The following is a 23,691-nucleotide window of genomic DNA, read 5'->3' on the forward strand; positions in this document are numbered from 1 at the left end:
CATACCCCATTGTTCAGTAGGGACCAGACTGCCAGAATCTGGAGGAGGACGTGTTTCATCAGATTCCCAGTTCACAGCACTTCCAATGACACCAAACACTTCTGCCCCACCAACAAAGTCCTGGCACCAGTGACCCAAACCATCTTGTTCCCACTTAGGGTTAAAATGTGCAAAGTCCCAAGCTTAATGGGTCTAGTTTGTTTGGGGAAGCTTTTCCTCATGCTTGTGGAGTGTCTGAGATGTGCTTATGCCATCTGAAAAGGACTGGCTTCATTTTGAAAAGAGAATGATATTTGAGGAGAAAGGTTGTGGTTTTGATGAGACCAATATAAAATTGTGTGTTGAGATGGTATAGTCTGTGTCTCTGGGTTTCCCAAGTTGATGTTCCCCTCTTCGGGCTGCTTTTATCCCAGTTACTGATTTGCCAGAACCCAAATCATAAGGAATCTGGATTCACAGGGCCCAAAAGGCAACTGGAGGAAACCGATGGCCAGGGGCTTCTAGTCTATCCCCCACAAGGGATGGAGGAGATGCTGCCTCTCCCAACATGGTTCTCATACCCTAAGTTCTTAAAAACCCAAGGCCCATGACCCAGGAGCAGCACACGTGGAAGATAAGGAAATGAACTGCTTATGAGGACTTTCAGAAACCTCCTTGTAGCTGAATACATGAGCATACTTTAAAGAGGGTAAAGCCCAAAGCAGTTTGATATAATAAGGCTGAATATCATAGTGCTATTTTTTCCCCATTCTCTAGAACTGCCTTTATTGTTACAATATGGTTGGTACAAAATATGAATTCTAGAGGGAAAATAAGATAAAATGGTAAGAAGACAAAGCAGTATTCTCTTAAATTCTGTCCCCTGGTCTTTGTGGCTGTGATCACCGGCGTATGCGGAGATAAGAGGTGAGTGCCTGTGGGATTCTGTACCCAGCACAAAATGTCACAGGATGCTGGTCCTGTGGGAGCGCTGCAGAGGAAGGCCTTTGAAGGTCATCTTTCTGCAGTTAGGCTATGTGGTGCTGCCTGGGTGACCCAAATGCACCAGGAGCCACATCACAAGTCCATCCGGTTCTCTCTCTCTCTCGGCATTTGGTAAGGTGATGTTTTCATAATCATTAATAACACCAAGAATAATTAAGATGCCAATGATAATGTAGCTTATACAAAGCAAAGAACCTCAACCCTGGCATTAAAAATCAAGCACAGTAGACAGAAAAACTGGACCTCTGCCATCACAGTCTGAGACGGAACCCACCAGGAATGACCTAGAAGGATTAAAGGGAGCTACCACTGTCTCTTGCAGTAATTCCTTACAGTTACTGATTTGCCAGAATTCAAATTTCTGTTTGTCCTCAATTTACTTCTCCTTGAGAATATGGCTCCTTTGGGGATTTTGAGTTTCTTTATGGGATGGGCCTGGAGGAAATGAAACGGAGCAAGGTGGGGAGCATTGTTTCTGTCTCCTGCTTTGTGATACGCTTGGATCCAATAGCAGTAGCTGAAAGAAGTTCCAGTCGATATAAAACCCCATCACAAGAAACACGAGTGAGGGAATGGCATTAATGGTAAATCCTACAACTTTAAATCTCCAAGCCGAGGGATAGCTGTTTCCAGGCTCCTGGGTCCCAGTTTGGCCATTTCTGTACAAATGTCAACCGTGAGTGTGACAGTCCGGTTATATATGTTGTGGCATTTCTGCTTTTTGCCCAACTGCCTAAAAATAATGTCTGTGGGAATGCACAGATCCACCTCCATGAATGTTTTATTCCTTAGGTCTGCAGGCCCATCCTGGCCAGGTTCAGGAGCTGTTTGCATTGGCCCCATCATTTCTGCATGGGGACAGAACCCGCTGTGACAGATACACTCTCATGACACAGCACATCTGCCAGAAGCCAGCGGCTTCAGGGTGCTTTTCTTGACCAGCTGCATCACTTTAATGAGGTCTCTGACTATCAAAGACATTGCAGCTAAGGGAACATTACCGGACTGCTGGCCTGGGCACATTTGGAGGATGAAAGTGGCTTGATGTCTCTCAGGGCGCCCTTGTGGTCCCACGTCGTGCTTGTAGAGACGAGGGCAGTAGATTAGCCCAGTAATTATAGGGCAGAGGTAACATTTGATCCAGCGTTCCTATAGTTCTTAGGTCTCTCTCTGCTCATCATAGAAATGTGAAGATTTTCTTTAGCTTGGAGTAGTGGCTTCTGCCTAGAAGAGCAACAATAACTAGAACATAGTAAACTATGCTCCTCGCATAGTTGCTAGAACTTAACACATATTAAATCATAGGATCTTTATAAAAATCCTCTACCCTTATCCCCATTTACAGATGGGGAGAACAAGTCTAGGGTAAATCGCTGGTCCGTGAACCATTAGAGAAGAGCCTGCTTGCAAGCTTGGAGAGTCTACAAGCTTCTGCACACTGACTGCTGGTCACACTCCTCAGATCCTTTATCATCTCATGCGGGGAGATGTCCAGATACAGACTTGCCAGGGCTTGAAGCAATTCCTTTTAGCCTTTAATTTGACAAATGAAGGTCTGGATCATTGTGTGCAATTCTGTATCCAGGTTTTGAGAGCAAAGCTGATAAATTTAACTTGCTTAGAGCTATGCAGCCAACATGAGGGTTTCCAAACATTGTGATATGGGGGTGCCTCGGTGGCTCAGTCGGTTAAGTGTCTGCTTTTGGCTTAGGGTCCCATGATCTTCTAGGGTCCTGGGATCCAGTCCTGCATTGGGCTCCTTGCAGAGAGGAGCTTCTCCCTCTGCCCGCCGCTCCCCCTGTTTGCATTCTCTCTCTGACAAATAAGTGAAATCTTAAAAAAAATATAAAAACTTGTGATATGAGGGGTATTTGGACTAAGTAAGGAATGAATTAAGGAACTAGCAAGAAGACACCAAAGGTGGCTCTGCAAATGACCTTCAGCTACTTGATGGGCTCTTGCTGTACGTGCTGGGCTCATTTCAGGGAAGAACGGGCATGGATAAGTGGAAGCTGTAGTGAAGTCAAGTTCATTTTTCAACACTCAGAATCACCCGCGGATGAAGGAACTGCCACGCAAGTTAGTGAGCTCCCCATCATGTAAGTTTTGTAGCCAAGGCTACAGCATCTGCTGGAAAGGAATAATGCTTTTGCACATCACAGTTGGAAGCCAGACTGCATGACCTTTAGAATTCATTTCCAACCCAAGATTTACAGTAGGGAGACTTACCATTTCAGAAAGGAGCTAAGTTGAAATGCTGTAGACACCTTCTAGAGTATCTTCATCTGTGAAGATCAAGCCTTTACAACAGCTCATGAGAGGAAGAGCAGGGTTAGACAAAAATAATGGGCCACAATTTGGACAACGGATGTCAGGTCTGCCTCCACCAGCTACATGAGTGACCCTGCTCAGGTACATTAACTCCTTAACTTCTAGAACTTCAAAGTGGAGGCAAATGGATGTCATCATTTTGGGAATTTCGGAAATAGTGATAACTGGCTCCAAGAGTTTTCTGATTAAGCATCAGTTGATTTGGAAAATGGAATGAACCAGAGATATCCTGCCCATGGCACGCTGGCTAATGGCAAAACTGCTGCAGAGGGAACTCCGTGGATTATTTCCACACATTTTCTGGACATCAAGTTTGCTACGAGTCCTTGTGCCTCTGTCTCTCGTTATTAAGTGAAGGTCTTGCGAACAATTTCCTTTCCTTTTCTTTTTGTCTTACTCATTTTGCATGGGTACAACTAGTTTCTTGATCCAGAATTGTCCCCCTGCCAGAGATAGTCTAATTTCTTTGGGCCTGCTCTGTTCTAAGTAATGATAGCGCAGCTGTCCTGTAATTAATTGTTCATTCTCTATGCAAAACTAACATTTATGAAAAGCATCTACAAAAGACTGAGTTCTTATTTGTCCTACCTACAGAAAACTTCCACCCAGCTTACAACTTTTTGTAAGTCAGTTTGAACCTCCAACATTGTTTTGTATTTGGGACATAACAAGGTTAATTCTTAAGTTTGGGGACTGCTTTGCAAGTCTAGGCCTTGGCCAGAACACTGCTCAGAACACACTTCGCACGTTTTAAAAGGAATTGTCCCTTAAATTGTGCTTCTACTGTCGTCTAGTGTGGCACGTATATAACCATCTTCATCATAGGCACCGATCTATGTCTGTGCATCACTATTCAGAAAGAAAATGATTAACTCACTTGAGGCCCCCTCCCCCCAAAAAGTCATTTTAATCAAGTGTTGGCATTGACTTCCTTTATCTGAAAAAGCTGGTAGTGGATTTACAAAGAATGATTCCCCTTTTACCCAAATCTGGGTAATGAGAAACTGACATGAGAACATACTTAATCATCCTACTACCCAACACCTGAGGTTTGGAGCCTCCCACTTGCGTGTTTGGGGAAAATACACATCACACAATTCAAGGGTGAGCCCGTGCCCCTCTCCTAACATCCCACTGACAATCTGTGCTTCACACACTGAAGCTCTACTTCACTCCATTTCAATAAAGATAGAGCTTAATTTGGTCTCCAAAACTCACTTTCTCCTAAGTGTGGGGGGAAAAAAGGGCTCTGGCTGCAGGATCAGCTCTGTAGTACATCCATGTGGCTATTCAGAAAGAAAGGGGATTCACCACCACTCAGAGGCAGGGTGCAAATCAGTATTGCGGTTAATTAATTTAGCCTTCATAGCAAATGCTTGGAACTACAAAGAAGGCTTACCAGCCCATTTCCAACAACCAGAGGATAAAAAAAGAAAAGAAAAAAAAAAAAGTGAATGAAAAGGCTAAGAGATTTAGCAAACAAACTGTTTGCCATTTGGGAGTAACTCAGGGTTACCCCCAAAAAAACGCTCCTTGATTGAAATCAATTAAAGAGAACCAAACACTGACCTTGCTGAAGAGACCTTAAATATCCCACCTACCCAATAATGGTCCAAAACAGAGCTCCAAAGCCCTGGAGGCCCCATGAATATTCTGAGACTTTAAAATGCCAAAAGCTGGGACAGGGAGGGAGAGAGAGATCTATGCTTCTAAATAATAGCAGCTCTCCTGTGGTTTGGCGTGGCCTTCTAGGATCCTCTTTTCAAGCTCTTTATTGAAATTGCTAGGGTTTTTTTTAAACTGATCTCCCATGAGGGCTCAAAAGCCTTAAGCTAATTACATTTGGCTGAGATATGCTTGATGAGATGGGAAAAATATAAAGCTTTTGAAAGGGTGAAAAATCTCTAACCATCTGCTGGTGGTGTTACTAAAAGAACAATGGGGGAGAAGTGAGAGGGCAGCTAGCCAGAGTGGAAAGGTACAGGATTTCTTTAATTACTGGGTCAATGAGACTATTACTGCTTGGAATGTCGGCACAGGCAGGCCCAGCAAGCTTAGAGGACTAAGCAACAGCAGTGCTTAGCAAGTCAGCGAAGCCGAACATCGACACCAAAACCAGGACACGTTTTTAAGGGAGCAAACGGAATCGGGTCAGCTTGCTTTGGAGAATTCTAATTAGGAATCATAGGTAGTTGATGGGCAAGAGAGAAAGCTAGACGCCTCACCTGGAATTAGGTTTCAGAGCAAGCTCTGGACATCTTTTCGGGTTATCTGTGGTCCTCGAAGGCAGCTTCCGATGGAGCCCCCTGGCTAGCGCGTTCTTTCTGACGGCCTCAGCCAAGGACAGTTGTTTCTGTTATACTTGGCAATCCAGATGAACAGCCTGCGTTTGGCTTTCAAATCAATGCCCCAGGTGTTGATTCAATATGGCAAACAGCTTATGCGCCTCGCTCTAGAAGAAGCCCTGTTCAGTTTCTCCTTGTCTTTTTTTTTTTTTTTTTAAATAACCAATCCCCTCAAATTCAGCTGAGAAAATGTTAGCTTTTGGAAGACAAACGGATAGACAAAATCAGATAGGGGGCGGCTCAGCCAGAGTTTATTTTTACTTTGTGTGGGGTAGCTCCTGTAAGGTGCGCAGCAGTTAGGTCCCAAATCCTGTTGCTGTTGCTTTTTCAAGCCCTCGAGGAGGGAATGCCACTTGCTCTCACGTTACTCTGTCTTGCCTCTGTGTTGGAGGATGGGTGAGACCACTAAGACGTTTTGTTTCCTGAGTTCTTCTCATCCAAACCAGTCAACACGTTTTTCAGGTACACAACGCAAAGGCATTCTCGGAATTCTCTTGGGAGTGCTCTGGGTCTGTTTCCGGATGTCTTCTTCTGCATCTTCCTAACTTAAGGTGCCCAGCCTCTGTGGCCCCTCCTCTACATTGCCTCCTAGCCCCGCCCCTGTGGGAGGGACTCAGGGCACCACTGCCCATAGGAAGGTACACGTAGGGAGAGAGGGTAACAAGGAGGAGCAGTCGCTGATTTCAGGCATGCTGGGGTTCAACTTAGGAAGAGGTTCCCATTCTTACCACAGGTACCCTAATACCCGGCGTCCCTGGTTGTCCACGGTGATGCTAAAAGACCATCTCTTCCCTTGGTGCTTGATGGGGGTCAGCTGGTGTGTATAATAAGGGCTTTGCCAGTGGTTCTTTAAGTGTATGGCCAGGGCCAGCAGCATCAGCCTCACCTGGGAACTTAAAACATGCAAGCTCTCACCTGCCCTCTGGCCCCAAACCTACTGAATCAGGAACTCGAGATCTACAGCCCAGCATGCTGTCTTTTAACTGAGGCATCCAGGTGATTTGGATCTACTGAAAAGTAGCATGATCTCTATCATCTATCCAAGTATCTACAGATCTGTCATTTTTGCCATGTTTAGCCATTCTACCCGCCAATGAAATTAAGGCAGAGGGCACGGTTGAAGGGATTTTCAAAAAGAATGGTCTAAATATGGATGTTGACTTCTAGATGAGTGTTGCCATTCAAAAGATGGTCCCCAGACCGGCAGCATCACCATCTCTTCAGAGCCTGACAGTGTGGAATCCCAAGCCCACCAAGTTCTACCTTACCAGAATCTCTTGGGACAGGGTTCAGAAATCACAAATGCACTAATGCCTAAATCCACCTAAATTTGAGAGCACCTGTGCTAGAATAAAATACCAACCATGTTTGTGGTCCATTTGGTCTTTAATGATTAGAAGACTGTGAAAGTCAGAAAGTTCTCTCTTCCCATTTTGTGCTATTAGTCAGTCAGAGGCAACCAGATGGGTAAGTTTGCTGGGCCTGAATTATATTTCTCCTCCATTTCCAAACAGTAGTGGCTGGATATTTACTTTGTTACTTCCCCCAAGACTGGAAAATAGAAACCAGCTTTTCCTCAACCTTCCATCCTTCTTCCTTCTCTCCTGCCTTTCCTTCTCTTTCCCTTCTCCTGTTCTTCATTTCCCTAATGCCTTGGAACCCTTTTCTTCTAATCTCCTGGAGATGCATAACTATTCCATTTCCACTTACTGTGGCCATGGTAATTAGATTTACCTGAATTAAATCTCCATTGTGCAACCCACGGAGACTGACATTAAAAAGGGATGGGTCATGATAATAAAAATACTGCCTAATTTAGCATAGATTATAGAAGCAGGGAGAACTTAACGGTAATTCCCAGCTGGAACTTGGAAAGATATTGGAGCCTCTCCTTTCTCTGGGGACCTATTAAGACAAGCCTGATTTTTTCAACATGGTTTGAAGAGACCATGTTGAGAGGTAATATATTCTTTTCCTATTGCTGTTGTAACAAATTACCATAGGCTTAGTTTCTTAACATAACACAAATTTATTTTCTTGCAGTTCCCGAGGCCAGAAGTCTGAAATGGGCCTTGCAGGGCTAAAACCAAGGTATTGGCAGAATTACCTTTCTTCTGGATGCTCTAGGGAAGAATCCATTTCCTTACATATTTTAGGTTTTAGAGGCTGCTTGTGTTCCTTGTCCCATGCTCTCCTTCATCCATCTTCAAAACTACCCACAGAGTTCTCAGGCATGTGCTCTCTCCCCTCTCTCTGTTTCTGTCTCACTCCCTGTGACTCTCTCTGCCGGTCTCTCTCAAACAGGCCCACACACGTTGTGTCTATATTTATCTTCTCTATTACTTATCTTATTTCATTATATATAATTACTAGATTTTATGTAAGTTTTATTTTATGATGGCTATAATATTTTGGATTGTCTATAAGATCTTGCTAATGGGAAAAACAAGAGTTATGTAACACACTACGAAAAGACTATATTAATTTTGAAAAGCATTCCTTTATGTTGGAATATGTGCCCAAATCTTACCATATCATGAGCCATACATCTCTTGTTACAGAATATTATTATTTTATGAATTATGCTCCAAAGTATATGAAAATGAAGGACAAGTAAGTAAATATCTTATGTATATTTGAAGAATAAATTGAATATGATGCATGGAAAAAGAACATTCTCCTTTGAAATATGTCTTTAAAAATAAATATCTACTTTTTTCCCCTTTCATTCCTATCTCTCTATAGCTTTTTTCTATCGTTTTCAATTAAAATCCGAGACTAATAAACTATGACATCTCTGAAACATGAACAGACATGCTTCCATGTCAAAAATGCAAGCTCTAACAGTGAGATGGTATTTACTGGTTAGAAACATGGCTGATTCACCACAACATTTCCTTTGAAGATTCACAATGAAATAAAGAGATCGCATACAATCAACCCAAACCCCTCACTTTGTTAAAATGCTTACCTCCCTTTTCCTTTTCTTTTTTTTTAATCATTGCAGCAGATGTCATAAAATAAATGTAGTGAAACACTCAAGCAGCAAGCTCCCTAATTGTTTCCATCCTGATTATAAAAACACATTGAAAGGTAAATCCTCACAGTGAAATAAATGAAAAAAATAATTAACATTCAAAGTACTCCTTATACCACCTGCTCTTTACATACTGTGCTGAAATGAAGGCACCTGATGTATAACAAGTAATAAAAAGAAATTGGGTTTCCTTCTAAAACAGAAGAGTAGCACTTATATTTGAAATCCAAACCAGAATAGATATAACTTTTGTACAGTCTAATATCTAACATACATCACATATTATTTTGTGGCTATTTGTTATTTTTTAAAAGATGTTTTATGCAAGTAGATGAGCTTCTATGGTCTTTGAAAGCAGATACTCCAACCATTACCTGAGTTTAAGGTTATATGTTAAAATCTGGGCTGACAATATTTTGGTCTTTACAACAAAATGTGTAAGTGAATATATTTTCACATTCATATTATTACGATCCCTAAATATGCACCCCGCTCACTTTACAGATTAGACCTGCATTTTTGTTCGTTCTGTTACCTAATGGTCTTTCTGTAAAAATGGTTATGATTGGGGCGCCTGGGTGGCTCAGTGGGTTAAAGCCTCTGCCTTCGGCTCAGGTCATGATCCCAGGGTCCTGGGATCGAGCCCCACATCGGGCTCTCTGCTCCGTAGGGAGCCTGCTTCCTCCTCCCTCTCTCTCTGCCTGCCTCTCTGCCTACTTGTGATCTCTGTCAAATAAATAAATAAAATCTTAAAAAAAAATGGTTATGATTAGTCCATAATGGTTATGATTAGTCCAAGGTCTCACTTGTAGTACACTCAGAGAAAGCAAAGATCAGTTCATTGGTAGATAGGTGAAATCTCCATTTTTTTTTAAACATATGTTAATTTTTTTAAAGATTGTATTTATTTTTGGGGGGAAGGAGCAGAAGGAGAGAGACAAGCAGACACTGTGCTGAGTGCAGAGCCCTCTAGGGGGCTGAGACCCTGAGATCATGACCTGAGCTGTAATCAAGAGTCAGAGCCTCAAATGACTGAGCCACCCAAGTGCCCTGGAATCTACTTTTATTTTTTAATTTTTAAAAGATTTTATTTATTTATTTGACAGAGACAGAGAGAGAGAGAAAACAAGCAGGGGGAAGTGAGAGAGGGAGAAGCAGGCTTCCCACTGAGCAGGGAGCCCGATGTGGGGCTTGATCCTAGGACCCTGGGATCATGACCTGAGCCGAAGGCAGATGCTTAACCCACTGAGCCACCCAGGCACCCCTGGAATCTCCTTTTAAATTGTGGGAAAAAATGTGTTTATAGGGAACTTAAATTTTTATTCTAAGGATGAAAGAGCCAAGGCTTCGGAGTATATCTTTTCACCATCCAAAGTATGAAATATTTGGGGTCCAAGCCACAGTTTGCAGTTGCCTCTAATGGATGCTGACATCAACATCAGAGGGAGCCATTTCCTCCCAATTCCCCAGTTTGGGGAGGGGTGTGGACAGCAAACACTGTGCCTATAGCTGGGCAAGGCATTGTGGGAATACGCCTGTCTTGGCAAGGTTAATGAAACATACATGCATATATGTCCTTGTGTATTGATAACTACTGCATAACTTAGGAATTCCTGCATGAACATGAGTGGTTTCACATTCAAGGTAATTGGGGCTATATTCACACAGATGCTATAGATGGGGGTCTACAAAATTTTTTTTTTCTGTAAAGGGCCAGATAGTAAATGTTTCAGACTTTGCATGTTTTAATACAATTTTATTTGTGGACACTGAAATTTGAATTTAAAAGAATTTTCATGCCTCACAAATTCTTCTTTTTCTCAACCACTTAAAAGTGTAAAAACCATTTTTTAGCTCGCAAGTCATACAAAAAGAGGCAACATGCCAGATTTGGCTGATGGGTTGTAGTTTGCTAGAGGCCCCCAGATCACTCCTCAAAGATTGTTTCATCATTCCAAGAGGCATGAGGACACCTACATCTCTCACTAAAGAGGAAATTAAGGCTCCAGGAGGCCTAAGCAGCTTACTTGTGGTTTGATCTAGTCAGTGTTTCATGTTATATATAAGTAAAACATATAATACATAGTAATAATATATATAATCAGCATATATGAACACATAAAATAAGCAGAATATACCTAAGAAAAATTCATGTATACTTACAACCAAAATACATAATATACAATTTGCTTACTTTTATATAACTCATATATTTTTTTAAATTATTCCATATGAATCCTATACCAAAGGACAATAGGGTACAATAAATATAATACATATATGGTCTTTATTGACTATATCTATATCTATATCTATATAAATATTAGGTGCTTAATAAGTATTTGTTGAATGAATGGAACAATTTATCACTCGCAGTTATATGATATGCAGTAGGAAACGGTGTACCAGTGTGCTGGCAAGGATCCTACTGCTAGGCAGACTTATGAGTTAGTGGGAAAAACTAATTTCACTTAATTGTATCACCAGTAATTAAGTTTTCCTTACCTAGGCTCAGGGTTGTTTGCAAGGAAAAATAAATACATTTCATAATACTAAGGTGCATTGTTTTGTATCTTAACATCTGTGAAATAGAGAATTGTAAAATTTTTGTTGGCCAGGACATTGTGATGAAACTGACCGATCCTATATAGACATTAACATCAAAAACAAAAGTATCAAAACTTGTAGGATGGGTTTCAACAGCTGAGATGAAAATTCTTGGAAACAGGAGTGAAATAGGGAAGGGGTTGAGAAGGTGGTGAATCCAAAGTGTTTAGGAACTGTCTCTAAGTAGAAGCAAAAAAGTAAGGTAGTTCTACCTTAATAATACGGCACAGTGCCTTTTACTTTCTTTGTGGGTTCTCCTGAAGTCTGAACAATCAGAGTGCTCAGGTCATGATCCTGGAGTCCCAAAATCGAGTTCCGCAACTCAGCAGGGAGTCTGCTTCTCCCTCTGACCCTCCCCACTCTCATGCTCTCTCTTTCTCATTTTCTCTCTAATAAATAAATAAAATCGTAAAGTGATTCATAAGTGGACTCTGAATATGACAAAGTTTTAGCAATATTTCAACTAATTTGTTTAATACATTTGTTTCTGTATTCTATTATGATAAAATCCCATGTCTAGTGATTTTAATAGTTATAAAATAATTATAAATTATTTCTTAATAATTATAAAATGTCTAAATGATAAAGCATCTTACTTTAATTGGCAAGATTTAAAAAAAAAATTCCTTAACGATATGTAAAATAATGGCATGTCTTACAGGTGTGGCATCTTAGAAGTATACATACATCCACACTATGTATCCATTTATAGTACATGTAGAATAGTAGCCTTTGGCACAAAATGATAGCAAGTAAGTGACAATCTCAGAGATGTAATTAAAGGTTGCTGCCCCACCCCAATCCTGCCGTGGTATTTTATCATTCTCTGTGAAAACTATCAGATGACCAACACTGATGGATTCAGTGAAATGGAAAAAAAGGGTAAAAATGACAGCTTTATCTTCTGTGTATTGCCAAGAAAAATTGCCTAAGGCTTGACAGTGGGCAACAGAGATCTGTGGGTGTCCCTTCTCTGGAGGGCTGGATGTCTGTCCAGCACACTCTCTGAAACTATCTGATTCCATAGGGTGTTACTCTTTGGGATGAACTTTCTATCAACTAGACTATTTTATACATCTGTAGAGATAGAAGTTAAACTTGTAGAAAACTTGTAGCAATGAAAATGAGACTTGTTGGCAGCCATTTAAATGCATTTGGTTTGGTGGAGAAGAAGGAATATATTTTATTGCCCTATATAATGCTAACTAGTCTTTCAAATTTCAGCACCCCTGAATGTTATGTGTGCATGTGTCTATGTGAGTCTATATTCGGCAGTCCTGATTTTATGTGCGTTATTGGAGACATATACATCTAAAATTCTCTTTTGAATCGGTTTTATATCTTACTAGTTCCCTCATTAATTAATGATTTAGAGAAAATCTTTTACATGTATTCATTTTATGTTTGTATGAGAGTCATGATTTTATCGTTCTGAAAATTACAATTTAACATTATTTACTAATATCTTGGAGAAGAAGGCAAACATAATGAGCATGTCACCCAATGTTAACAGTTTACTATCTTTAGAGGAGACTAATTGTCTGGAATATTTAAGGATAGTGGCAAAATAATATATGCTCAGATGCAGGTAAAAATCTTTTCATTAGATGTGATGAGAATTAAGATATGCCGTGCACAGAGAGTTCCAGGACTGTAATGCAGCAGAGAGGACCAAAAAGTTCCATGCCTGGAGACAGAATTCTGCTTAAGGGAGAGGTCTGTTTCATCTTTGCAAATTACTCTGATAAGCCACATTGCCATACGCCTTGGGGCAAGACCAGACAACCTAGGCAGGGTACAAAGTCAAATTGTAAATGAAACCGGAGAGTTACAGAGGGGAGAAAATAAAAAAAAGACAAAGTGGATCCAGGAACAAAGTCGGATGCTGGAGATTTATTAGAAGAGATGGTCTCTGAAAATTCCCCAGATAGGGATGGGCTAATAACAACAAGTTTTGATCTTAATGTTCACTGAAGTTGCACATATCCTTAAGTTTCTAGGACTTCCCCTGCACCCTTATATGTAAAATGGAGGTTCAGTGTCAATTTTTCAAAATCTTAAAAGTTGATCCCGGGGCACCTGGGTGGCTCAGATGATTAAGCATCTGCTTTCAGCTGAGGTCATGATCCCAGGGCCCTGGGATTGACCCCCCCTGTTAGGTTCCCTGCTCAATGGGGAGCCTGCTTCTCCCTTTCCCTCTGCCATTCCCTCTGCTTGTGCTCTCTGGCTATCTCTGTCAAATAAATAAATAAAAGCTCAAAAAAAAAAAAAAAGAGAAAAAGAAAAAAAAAGATAAACTGATCCCAGCAAGCAAGAGGATCTGGCCAAAAGGTCAAATTTTGGGCAATTAATATTGTAATATTATTATTATTCAAGAGGCATGATATATACTTTCTTACTGAGTCAACACTAAATCTAAATTTATACACATACATACAGAAATACAGGATGGAAACCAAAATTATTATTGTAGGCATGAATATATTCATTCTTCTTTGTTTTTTAACTTTAAAATTATAGGTCAGATACATTTTTATTTGAAGTAGAAACATGAAGAAGATTAGCATTCCAAAAATGAATTTTAAAAAGCCATGTCAATGTAAATATAAAAATTATAATTTTCGGGGTGCCTGGGTGGCTCAGTCATTAAGCGTATGCCTTTGGCTCAGGTCATGATCCCAGGGTCCTGGAATCAAGCACTGAGTGGGGCTCCCTGCTCAGGAGGAAGCCTGCTTCTCCCTTTCCCACTCCCCCTGCTTGTATTCCCTCTCTTGCTGTATCTCTATCAAATAAATAAAATCTTTAAAAAATTGTAATTTTACTTGTTATACAGTGTAATTTGAATGAACTGGTTCTATATGTATATCGCCTACATACAGATATGCAGAAAACCCAAGTAATTTAAGGTTATAATTTTTATATTCAATTTATTCAACCAATGTAAAGAATTTCATTAAACATTTAAAAATAGTCATAAAACCTTAGCAGGGGCCAGCATTATGAATTTATCTTATATTCTAAAACCAAATTTGGGCTGACAAATACCACACGATTAGGACAGAAGACCAGTAACAGAAGAAACTATCTAAACATGAAACAGCTACCATCCCAACTAAAGTATAATGCCTTTAATGTGAAAAACACAGCATTATGAAAGTCAACTTCATTTGAAAAGATGAGATAAAAAGACTTTGAAAATAGAAAATTCCAGAAGTTAATTGCTCTAGGTGCAAGTTCATATAATATTTTGTATGAATCAAAAAAATATGTCTGCATTAGGAGTCTCTGTGGAGTAAAGACCACACACAGGCTGAGGAGGAAAACCTGTGTGTTGTAGCATCGTTGGTATCAAGGCTACTTTTCAAGTAGAAAAGGGCTCTGTCAGTGATGTAAGAATCCCATCAATAGTGGAAAATACCAAGGCTGTGTAGAGGTGCTTTGTAGACAAAATTAATCCCTATTGGATTTGACAGGTAGGAGCAGAAGAGAAAATGGTTCACGGACTATGTGATCACTGAAAGATGAAACAGTGGCCAGAGGAGCCACGAGAAAGGATGCTTCCCACTTGGATAAGAAAGATGGTCTTGGTAAGAAAGATGGTTTTGAAAGGATGCTTCCCACTTGGATAAGAAAGATGGTCTTGGTAAGAAAGATGGTTTTGAGGAAAATTTGGGTATAAATATACTTGGAGCCAAAAAGTTCTGTTTCCCCATTGAAAGACTCTTCAGGGAATAATCAGAGTGATCAATTACTGGCTGAGTCCTGAAATAGAATGTGGTTGATTTGGCTGATCTTTTTGTCTGGTCTAGGGCACCTCTGCATTTTTATCAATAGAATGCAGGAAGTGAAATTGAGAAAAACCTATAATTTCGGCTTTCTCAGGATATCGATGACCAATGGCTCCCACGTCACCTCCCCCTTGTTTTATCAAGAATGCAGTTCTGTGGCTTTCTAAGAAAATTTGTGAAATTGCATTATTGAGTTCGTACCTCTCATTGTACAAGCCCTGAAACTGGGATTCCTAGAAGGTAAAGAATTGCCAGGAACCACGGAGCCAGAGCCAGAAGCCATGGACCTGCATAGGCTTGGTTCCACAGCCCTGTTCCTCAGAGGCCAAAACACCAGCTTTGCAACATGATAATTTATACTTATTATGGCCTTTTAGTTCACTTTTTACTTGTATGCCTGTCTACATCCATCTTTTCCCAAGAAAGACTTAGACCATAATATAGACCTTAAGCTTCCAGTTAACATTTTGGTCAAACTGAGATAAATAAAGAATTACTATTTCATATTATACTTATTCAATGTTACAAGCAAAATAATTGGGATGCATGCCTTCTATGCAACACTTAAACACGAGAAAAATAATTGGGATGTATGCCTTCTATGCAACACTTGAAGAAACACAGGAAAAATAATTGGGATGTAAGCCTTCCATGTAACACTTGAAGAAAATGTCCAGTATATTCCTAATAAGTCATATATGAAAATCATGTGATGTAATAATGACATGATTTTACCATAGTTCAGATTTTATGTCAACTATTTCTAAATTCAACTAGAAGTAAAAATCTTCAGAAAAATGTTTTAATACTGGCTTTCTCTTTTATACTAAAACAGGAGATCGTGTTTTGAGGAGATCTCCTATAACATTACTTTCCTATTAGGTTATCAGCCTAAATGGTGCTATTTTACTGGATTTCATATGTGCCACAGATCCTGCTGGGAAAGCATAAAACTGGACTCATTTAGGAAGAGGCAATGTAGCTCTATGAGAAAAGCTGCCATATGTGAAACCTCACTTTATGCCTGTTGAAATTTTTGTATTTCAGATCTCCCAGGGATATGTCCATTGTGCTATTGTATAATTTTATCAGCATGAACTTCTGCTGAATATTTTCTCTTCTTTTCAAAACCCATATTTTGGTAGAGCTAACTTTGAAACTTAATGTTCTAACATCTGTGCCCATACACCTGGGAGCCATAGAAGATGTATCCTGAAGATTATCTACATTTTCTAATCTTATAGAATGATACAAAATGAGAGAAAAAGGTTATACTTTTTTTTCTCCCCTGGGCTGAGATTTTTTGAAAGCAACCACTTTCTGTCTCCTTGGATTCTCAAAATAAAAGAGAACCAATATTTCTAAAGCTATAAAGAATATCCCTACAAACGTAATAGAATATTCATTTGTTTTTGTTTGCAAGTAAGAGTAATTTTTAAGAGGTTTGTGCAACTTTCCATTAAGAGACACTGAATATACACAAAACCTGGAGCTATATTCTCAAAATGTTTTCAAACAAGATTCTAATAACTCCATGAGTCTAAAGAAAGCAAGCAAGCAAACAAAAAAAGTCCCATTTGATTTATTTAGTACTTTTATTCCATGGCTCTGCCAGTGGATCAATGGCATCCTCTTTTAAAAATAGGAATTATGGCTGGATCAGCACTTCCCAAATAGAAGACTGCCATCTTGACAAAGAAAAGGGAGTTTCTGAAGAGAGAGGGATACCTCCCACTTCACCTTTCATTAATTGCTCCGTCTTTATAGAAAAGAACATACATATCGAAACCGCCAGCAGGAGATGGTGCTGGAGAAGAAATGTGTAGGACAATTTTTGTTGTTGTCGTTGTTGAAGGAAAAGGTGGAAAATGTGCAGTTTTGATGGATTCAACATGGCGAGGAAGGACCACAAAGGGATTTGAGCAACTCCACATATGGATTCTCTTGACTTGGTCGTCAATTTATCACAACATGAGGGATATGAAACACCAAGTGCTTTCTGTGTGGCAGGTACTGTGACTCCTGTACATGTGCCAACTCATTAGAGTTTCTCCACAACCGTACGTGAACAGTAATTTTGTCATCACCATCTTACAGAGGAGAGAACCAAGGCATCGGAAGTTGAAAGAACTTGCATAAGACCGCGCAGCGTGTCAACGCGGGGCAGAGCTACTCCACAGTGTCCCGAATCTACGTCACCCCACTCTCCTTCCGCGACTTCCCTTATGTGTCACAAGCTAGCTATTCATGCTTATTTTGAAGCAAAGAATAAGATGATAAGGGGATGTGTTTTAAGTTATTTCAAATTTAAACAGGAAAAGGCAAGGTAGTGCCAAGTGAAGTATCTGCCAGAAAGAAGGGGAGGGAAAATTCTGTTAATTCAGAGCCACAGGCATTATTACTCTCCTGCCGTGAATAGTCACATTTCAAAAAAGAAATCCGACTTCAAAGTTGCTACAAGCAAGTAGCCGACTTTGACTTCACTTCTTTCTCATGTGCCATTCTGCCATGTGCTACAGAGGACTGGCATCCTTGCAAGGGAGAGGGAAGAGAGTATTTAATTCCTCAGTAATTAGATGAGGGCTAGATGCTGGAGAACCACTGGAAGAAGGGACACATGACAGTGAGTGCAGAATGCCAGCTTTTCAAACCTAGGTCAAGTTAAAAAGAAGAAAACTGACCCATTGTTTGATGTTTCTCATTTGCATGTCTTGAGGCACAATATACAAAGTAAATAATTTCTGCTATTGAGAAAATAAACAGGCAGGCAAGACATTGTGTGTTTTACATGTTAGAAGTACAACTGAAGAGAACAATGCGATGTATCTGTTTCTGAAGTCAGCGTTCTATTAATTCTCTGTTCCATCATCAGACATAAAATGCCCCACATATGCCCCACATAACCCATTTACTTGACCAGCTGGGAACATGGTGTCATGAGCCTGAACTAGGATTTGCAGGGAAATAGAGAAAAAGTTATTAGAGACATAGAAAAGGAAGAATATTGTGTTCTAAATGCAATGGAAATTTTTAAAAAAGATGTTGAAATCACTAACATGGCTTAGTAATTAAACTGTGTCAATGCTCTGGCCAAGAAGAGTTCATAGTTTGGAAGCTGTAGTTACTATTGACCTGATTTCACTTTTGAGATCATGTCTGCATTTTAATTTGGAAACAAAATTGATCACTGTGTTTTATAAACAAGGCCTGTCAAGTTATTACTTTGCAACTGCTTTGCAAACACTTATTTATTTAAGAGCTGCATGATTTATGATATAGTGTACCGGACAAATGATTTTATTTATTTCATGTGTGAAATATATTTCATATATTCATCTTTCATACGTTCTTTTAAGAGATTGCTTTATATTTTAAAATGGAACTCATCAAGTTCTTCAATAAATACCAAATTTCTTTGATAATAGTTTTTTAAGACAGGTATTCTAAAAGGATGCCTGTCTTTACTCCGATATATTGGCTTGATGCCCCAAATACTGCTTTAAAATTTACAAAGTGTTCGTTCCTCCTATGTCTTCAGAAATCATTATAAAGCTCACTTGTGTTTTTAACAGTATTTAATATTTCTGCATCCTAATATTAGTGGACAAAGCATGCAATTTAGAAGGTTCATATAATGTTTATATTTTACATATTTTATGAAGGACAACAGAAGGAAATCAATACAGAAAGGCTTATCTTTATGTTTTAAAGCCATCTCAGACTTTCTAAGATTCTTATCCATCTAAACCCATCTAGTCCATAATTTTGATTCTGTATAGGCTTTCTCAATACAATAATTTTTGTATTTCATGAGCTTTTAAATTAAATTGAAACAAATAATAAAAAAAAACAACTTCAAATTACTTGAAAGGGCAGAAAAACTGTTACAAGCCTCTTCTTTTGCTAATCCTAGATTTTGTTTTATGCTCACAAGTAGGTTGAGGATGAAAGAAATGCTCATTCTCCCCTGTACAGACTGCTCTTGCGGGAGGGTAACTCATGGTTGTATCTAGGCAGGAGTCCAAAGGAATTCTTCATTCTTGATGGATCAATTTAAGAGCGGACCTACCTTTTTCACCTTCTTTGTCTTCTTGGTCATCTGTTAGAGGGATCACTTCCGGTTGCTCCACGGTCGTGGCATCTTCCTGGTTTGGTGAAAGCTCTAAAAGGAAGGAGACAGAGGGAGACTCAGGGTGTTTTCATCGGAATCATTGAGAAAACACAGTGACTAGAGCAGAGAAGGTTAACGTCCCTTTCTATTCCCCCTCCAAGTTTTGAGAGGCACACAGAACAGAACATTATTGCCATACTCTGGTAATCACTGCCTAAAACATACACGCACACTCCTCACAAACACCAGGATAGAGAGAAGTCATGGTTCATAGTTTCATCTCATTCTCAGATAACAAGGCATTCTGGTTTCAATACCTTCTGTTTCCATATATGAGCTCTGGGACTCTGCCTCAATTTTTATTTCATTCTTCGTTGAATCATGCTCTTGTCCTGTTAACAACAGTGATTGAAAAATAAAAGAAATGAGACACACACAACTATAGGTTTGTCCCTGGTTTGAAAAAGCAAAACATTCAGAAACTGTGTTTCCATCATGCATGGAGAGGCAGAGAACAGTTTCCAACCAAAGTGGGCAATTTTGCAAATCATCAAATTTATATCAGTTATATTCTGAGAAATAGCCAGGTAATCAGGCAAAAACCTCTTCTTTGAACTGATTGGTGTAATTGCTGTTTAGCTTATCAATGCGTTGAATGTTGATAGACACAACCTGGAAGTTTTGAAATTTTGAATAATCTCTGGGTTGTGTGGGTTATCTATGTTTAATTTCCCTTTAAGATGTATAAATTTCCTGTACTGAGGATTCCTAGAAAACTAAAACACTGGTGTTCACATTCTCCCATTAAAAGATCATGAACAACTTAAGTAATGTGAGCATGCAGGGATTGGGTCACCTAACAGCTCAACCATTCTGTGAAGACACCTACTAAATATAGCAAAGGTCAGGAGAGAATTCAGCCAACTCTTGATTACTCCAAGGCAATTATCTAGTAATAGTTTCTCTTTCACACCCCCTGGCTTCTCCCCCTCCCTTCCCCTGTAGAGTTTTGAATATTTAAGTGCTCATTAAGAGAGAAAATTGAAATCTGTCCATTTGCCTCATTTTAATGAAAGGTTTTATGCTAAGAATATACTTTTTTTTAATGCTGAAAATATTTAACTATTGAATTAAAAAAATCCAGAGCTAGAGTTGGTTATTGGCATGAAGGGGATACAGAGGGGCTTAGACTCTGCTGGGTACGTTCCTGCAATAGACTGTATTATTTTTTCAACTGGTCCCTACTTCTTTCTGTAAGAGGATTCAACACCATGTCTGTGACCATGTGACCTGCAGTGGCCCCTGTGGGACAAGCGTTTATTCCCACCTCACTGACATCAGGCCTACAAGTGTGACTTGGTCTACAAAATGGCACAGCAACACACATGACATGTACTACATTTGAATGGAAGCTTCAGGATCCTTTGCATGTTTCCTCCAACTTTCTTGCTCCTAAGAGAATGTGCTCCTTCAGTCTACATCCTGGGATGAAAGCACGTGGAGCAGAACCCAGTGGAGACACAACATACCTTTGTGGTTGTAAGCCAGTGGGACTTTTAAGATTATCTGTTACTCCAGCAAAGCTAGCTGCTACAATCCGTTATCTTTACAGTTTCCTCCTTTATGCAACTATTCTTAAGCTGCCCACTCTATGGCTTCCCCTTGGTTTATTCTCTGCTAGCATGATCCCCCCCAAAAAAAGTTTTTTGACATCATTCCTCTTGCTCTCAATTTTAATCAAAAGAACCTAATAAAATAATTATAATGGAGGCATATTTATCTGTCTGATCATTGAAGCTAAATTTATCAAGCTGTCTTTGATGACTTTCTGTCATCACTCCTAAAATTCAATGAAATTCCATGTCTTGATGATTCTGCAAAATGTTCCTCTTTTCCACTTTTCATTTCTCCTTCCCTTTTCCTCATTTAAGGATCTATTGTCTATCTCTTGGATCTGTCATTTGCTAGCTGAAATACCTTTTATTATTTTTTTTTCAAAGATTTTATTTATTCATTTGACAGACAGAGATCACAAGTAGGCAGAGAGGCAGGCAGAGAGAGAGAGAGAGGAGGAAGCAGGCTCCCTACGGAGCAGAGAGCCTGATCCGGGGCTCGATCCCAGGACCCTGAGATCATGACCTGAGCCGAAGGCAGAGGCTTTAACCCACTGAGCCACCCAGGCGCCCCAGCTGAAATACCTTTTAAAACATGAGCTTGATCAAGATGTTTTTCCTGGTGATAAACCCCATTCACCTCCATTCCACTCCAGTGCTACTTAAACTATGGTCTGTGGGTAAGCAACACTGGAATTTCAAAAATATAGAAGTTCAGGCCTCATCTCAGATCTAGAGTCAGATTCTGCATTTTAACAAGATTTCTAGCTGATCTGTATATGCATTAAAGCTTGAGAAGCACTGGCCTTGGACATATGCGTATCTGCAAATTATTTATCCTATGAAAAATGCCAGACTTGGCCCAGACAGTTCACATAGATTATCTCTAATTACATTAGCCCTGAAAGTAAGTATTGTGATTCCCATTCTGGTTTCAAAATTTTCAACTACAAATTCTTTCTTCCTTTTTGTTTTGCTTGGAAATATCTTTATTTTGCCTTTTAATTTTTAAACTGAAGTATACCTTGCTTATAGTAAAACACCCAAGTCGTATATAACTTGAAGACTTTTCACATACACATATATGTATCTCCTTGGGCACTTACCACCCAGAACAAGAACATTTCTAGCACCAGTGGCTCTGTCTGTTTGTACCAGTGGGCACCCCGCAACAGGTAAAAGGCAATAGTTTTGTCTGTTTTTGAATCTCACAAAAATAGAATTCACTATTTATACTCTTTTAGCATGACTTTCCACATATTCTCTGTGAGATTAATCCCATTTGTTGTATATGTCCTTGTTTATTCTTTTTCATGGATGCATACTATTCCACCATCCAAATACATTATGTTTTCATATGGGGCTAAACATATATTATGTTTTCAGTTTGGGGCTATTATAAAGGACACTGCTAAAAAACATTCATGTGCGTTGTCTTCTGGTGGATATACGTATTCATATCACTTGGGTATAAACTCAGGAGTGATATTGCTAAGTAATAGGCAACACATACGTTTGGCTTTACTAAATCCTGAAAAACAGCATTTGGAAGAGTGTGTTCCACTTTATACTCCCACCAGAAATGTATGAGAATTTCACGTGTGCCCTTTATCCTTTAGACAATGTCATGATACTACTAGTCACAAAATTCTCCAATATGGAGAAGAAAGTTGTGCAAAATCTTTTCCCCAAAAACCCACTTGTTCACCTTTGGGTACCATATAAAGTGATAAAACCACACACTATAGGTCACTTATTCCACACCGTAATACATGCTTCTAAATGGCAGATATGCCAGGCGCTGGGAATAGATCTTAAATGAAACAGACACAATACTTGTCCTCAAAATGCGTAACTGCAAGAAAAAAGGCACTAAATGTGCATAAAGTTCTTTCTAGTAAGATGTGAAACAGAGTTCCAAATTTATGAAAAAACTCATTTTTAGCAGATTTTAAATCACAGGAAACTAAGAGGGATAACAAGTATATTGGACAACAAATTCCACACTGAAGCCCTCTTAGATTAAATGAAACAAGAAGAATTTTGACAAGGATAAGTGTTAAATTCTAAAATCAAGTTTATAAATTCAACTTCAAGGAATGAGATGGGAGGAAATCAATCCCATTTCTGATAAAACCAGAACTACAGGTTTTGCATTTCACGTTTACCCTAGATAAATACTGGATGGATACCAGAATGACTGGATGGAGAGAAGGATTATAGCACATGGAGAGTGAAGGGGAGGGTGCCTGGGTGGCCCAGTCAGTTATGCATCTGCCTTTAGCTCAGGTCATGATCCCAGGGTCCTGGGATTGAGTTCTGCATTGGGTTCCTTGCTTAATGGGGAGCCTGCTTTCTCCCTCTATCTGCTTTTCTCTTTGTCTGCTGCTCCCTCTGCTTGTATTTTTTTTTTCTCTCTCTCTCTCTGAAAAATAAATAAAATCTTAAAAAGAGAGAAAGAAAGAGAGAAAGAAAGAAAGGAAGAAAAAGAAGGAGGGATTTTTTTCATTTATTTCCTGGCAAACATCTTGCGTGGATAGCTATTTCTAGCTATCCAAACATACAGGAGACTTAAAAATGAAACATAATAAAAGAGGGGAATTATAGTAAGGGAAAAATATTTTCATAAAAAATATATTCAGAAAAACAAAAAACAGTATTTTTGTGTTTGCAATGAACTCTAACAACTGATGAATAAGGAAATGAAAAGATGGATTAAATGAGGAGGAAATTATCTAAGACAAGCAGAAAACTTCTACAAGCCTAAAAACACAATGACATCATGAACATCAGCAAAGGGTGTCATAAAAGAGAATGAACACTATTCATAAATTAATGTTTTAGAAATCAAACTTTTGAATTAAAATTCACAAAG

General features: G+C 39.3%; 1 protein-coding gene across 1 annotated transcript in view; it reads right to left on the reverse strand.

Annotated features, from left to right (window-relative positions):
* The window catches only part of MACROD2 (mono-ADP ribosylhydrolase 2), a 2,010,404-nt gene that overhangs the window by 40,739 nt on the left and 1,945,974 nt on the right, over positions 1-23,691 (reverse strand). Inside the window, exons 15-16 of the mRNA XM_047744583.1 lie at positions 19,521-19,595; positions 19,162-19,254 (exon numbers count right to left, since the gene is read on the reverse strand). Coding sequence (XP_047600539.1) covers positions 19,162-19,254; positions 19,521-19,595 — 168 coding nt within the window. The remainder of the gene's footprint in view (positions 1-19,161; positions 19,255-19,520; positions 19,596-23,691) is intronic.

Source organism: Lutra lutra, chromosome 9 (genome assembly GCF_902655055.1).
Source record: "Lutra lutra chromosome 9, mLutLut1.2, whole genome shotgun sequence".
Lineage (NCBI taxonomy): Eukaryota > Metazoa > Chordata > Mammalia > Carnivora > Mustelidae > Lutra > Lutra lutra.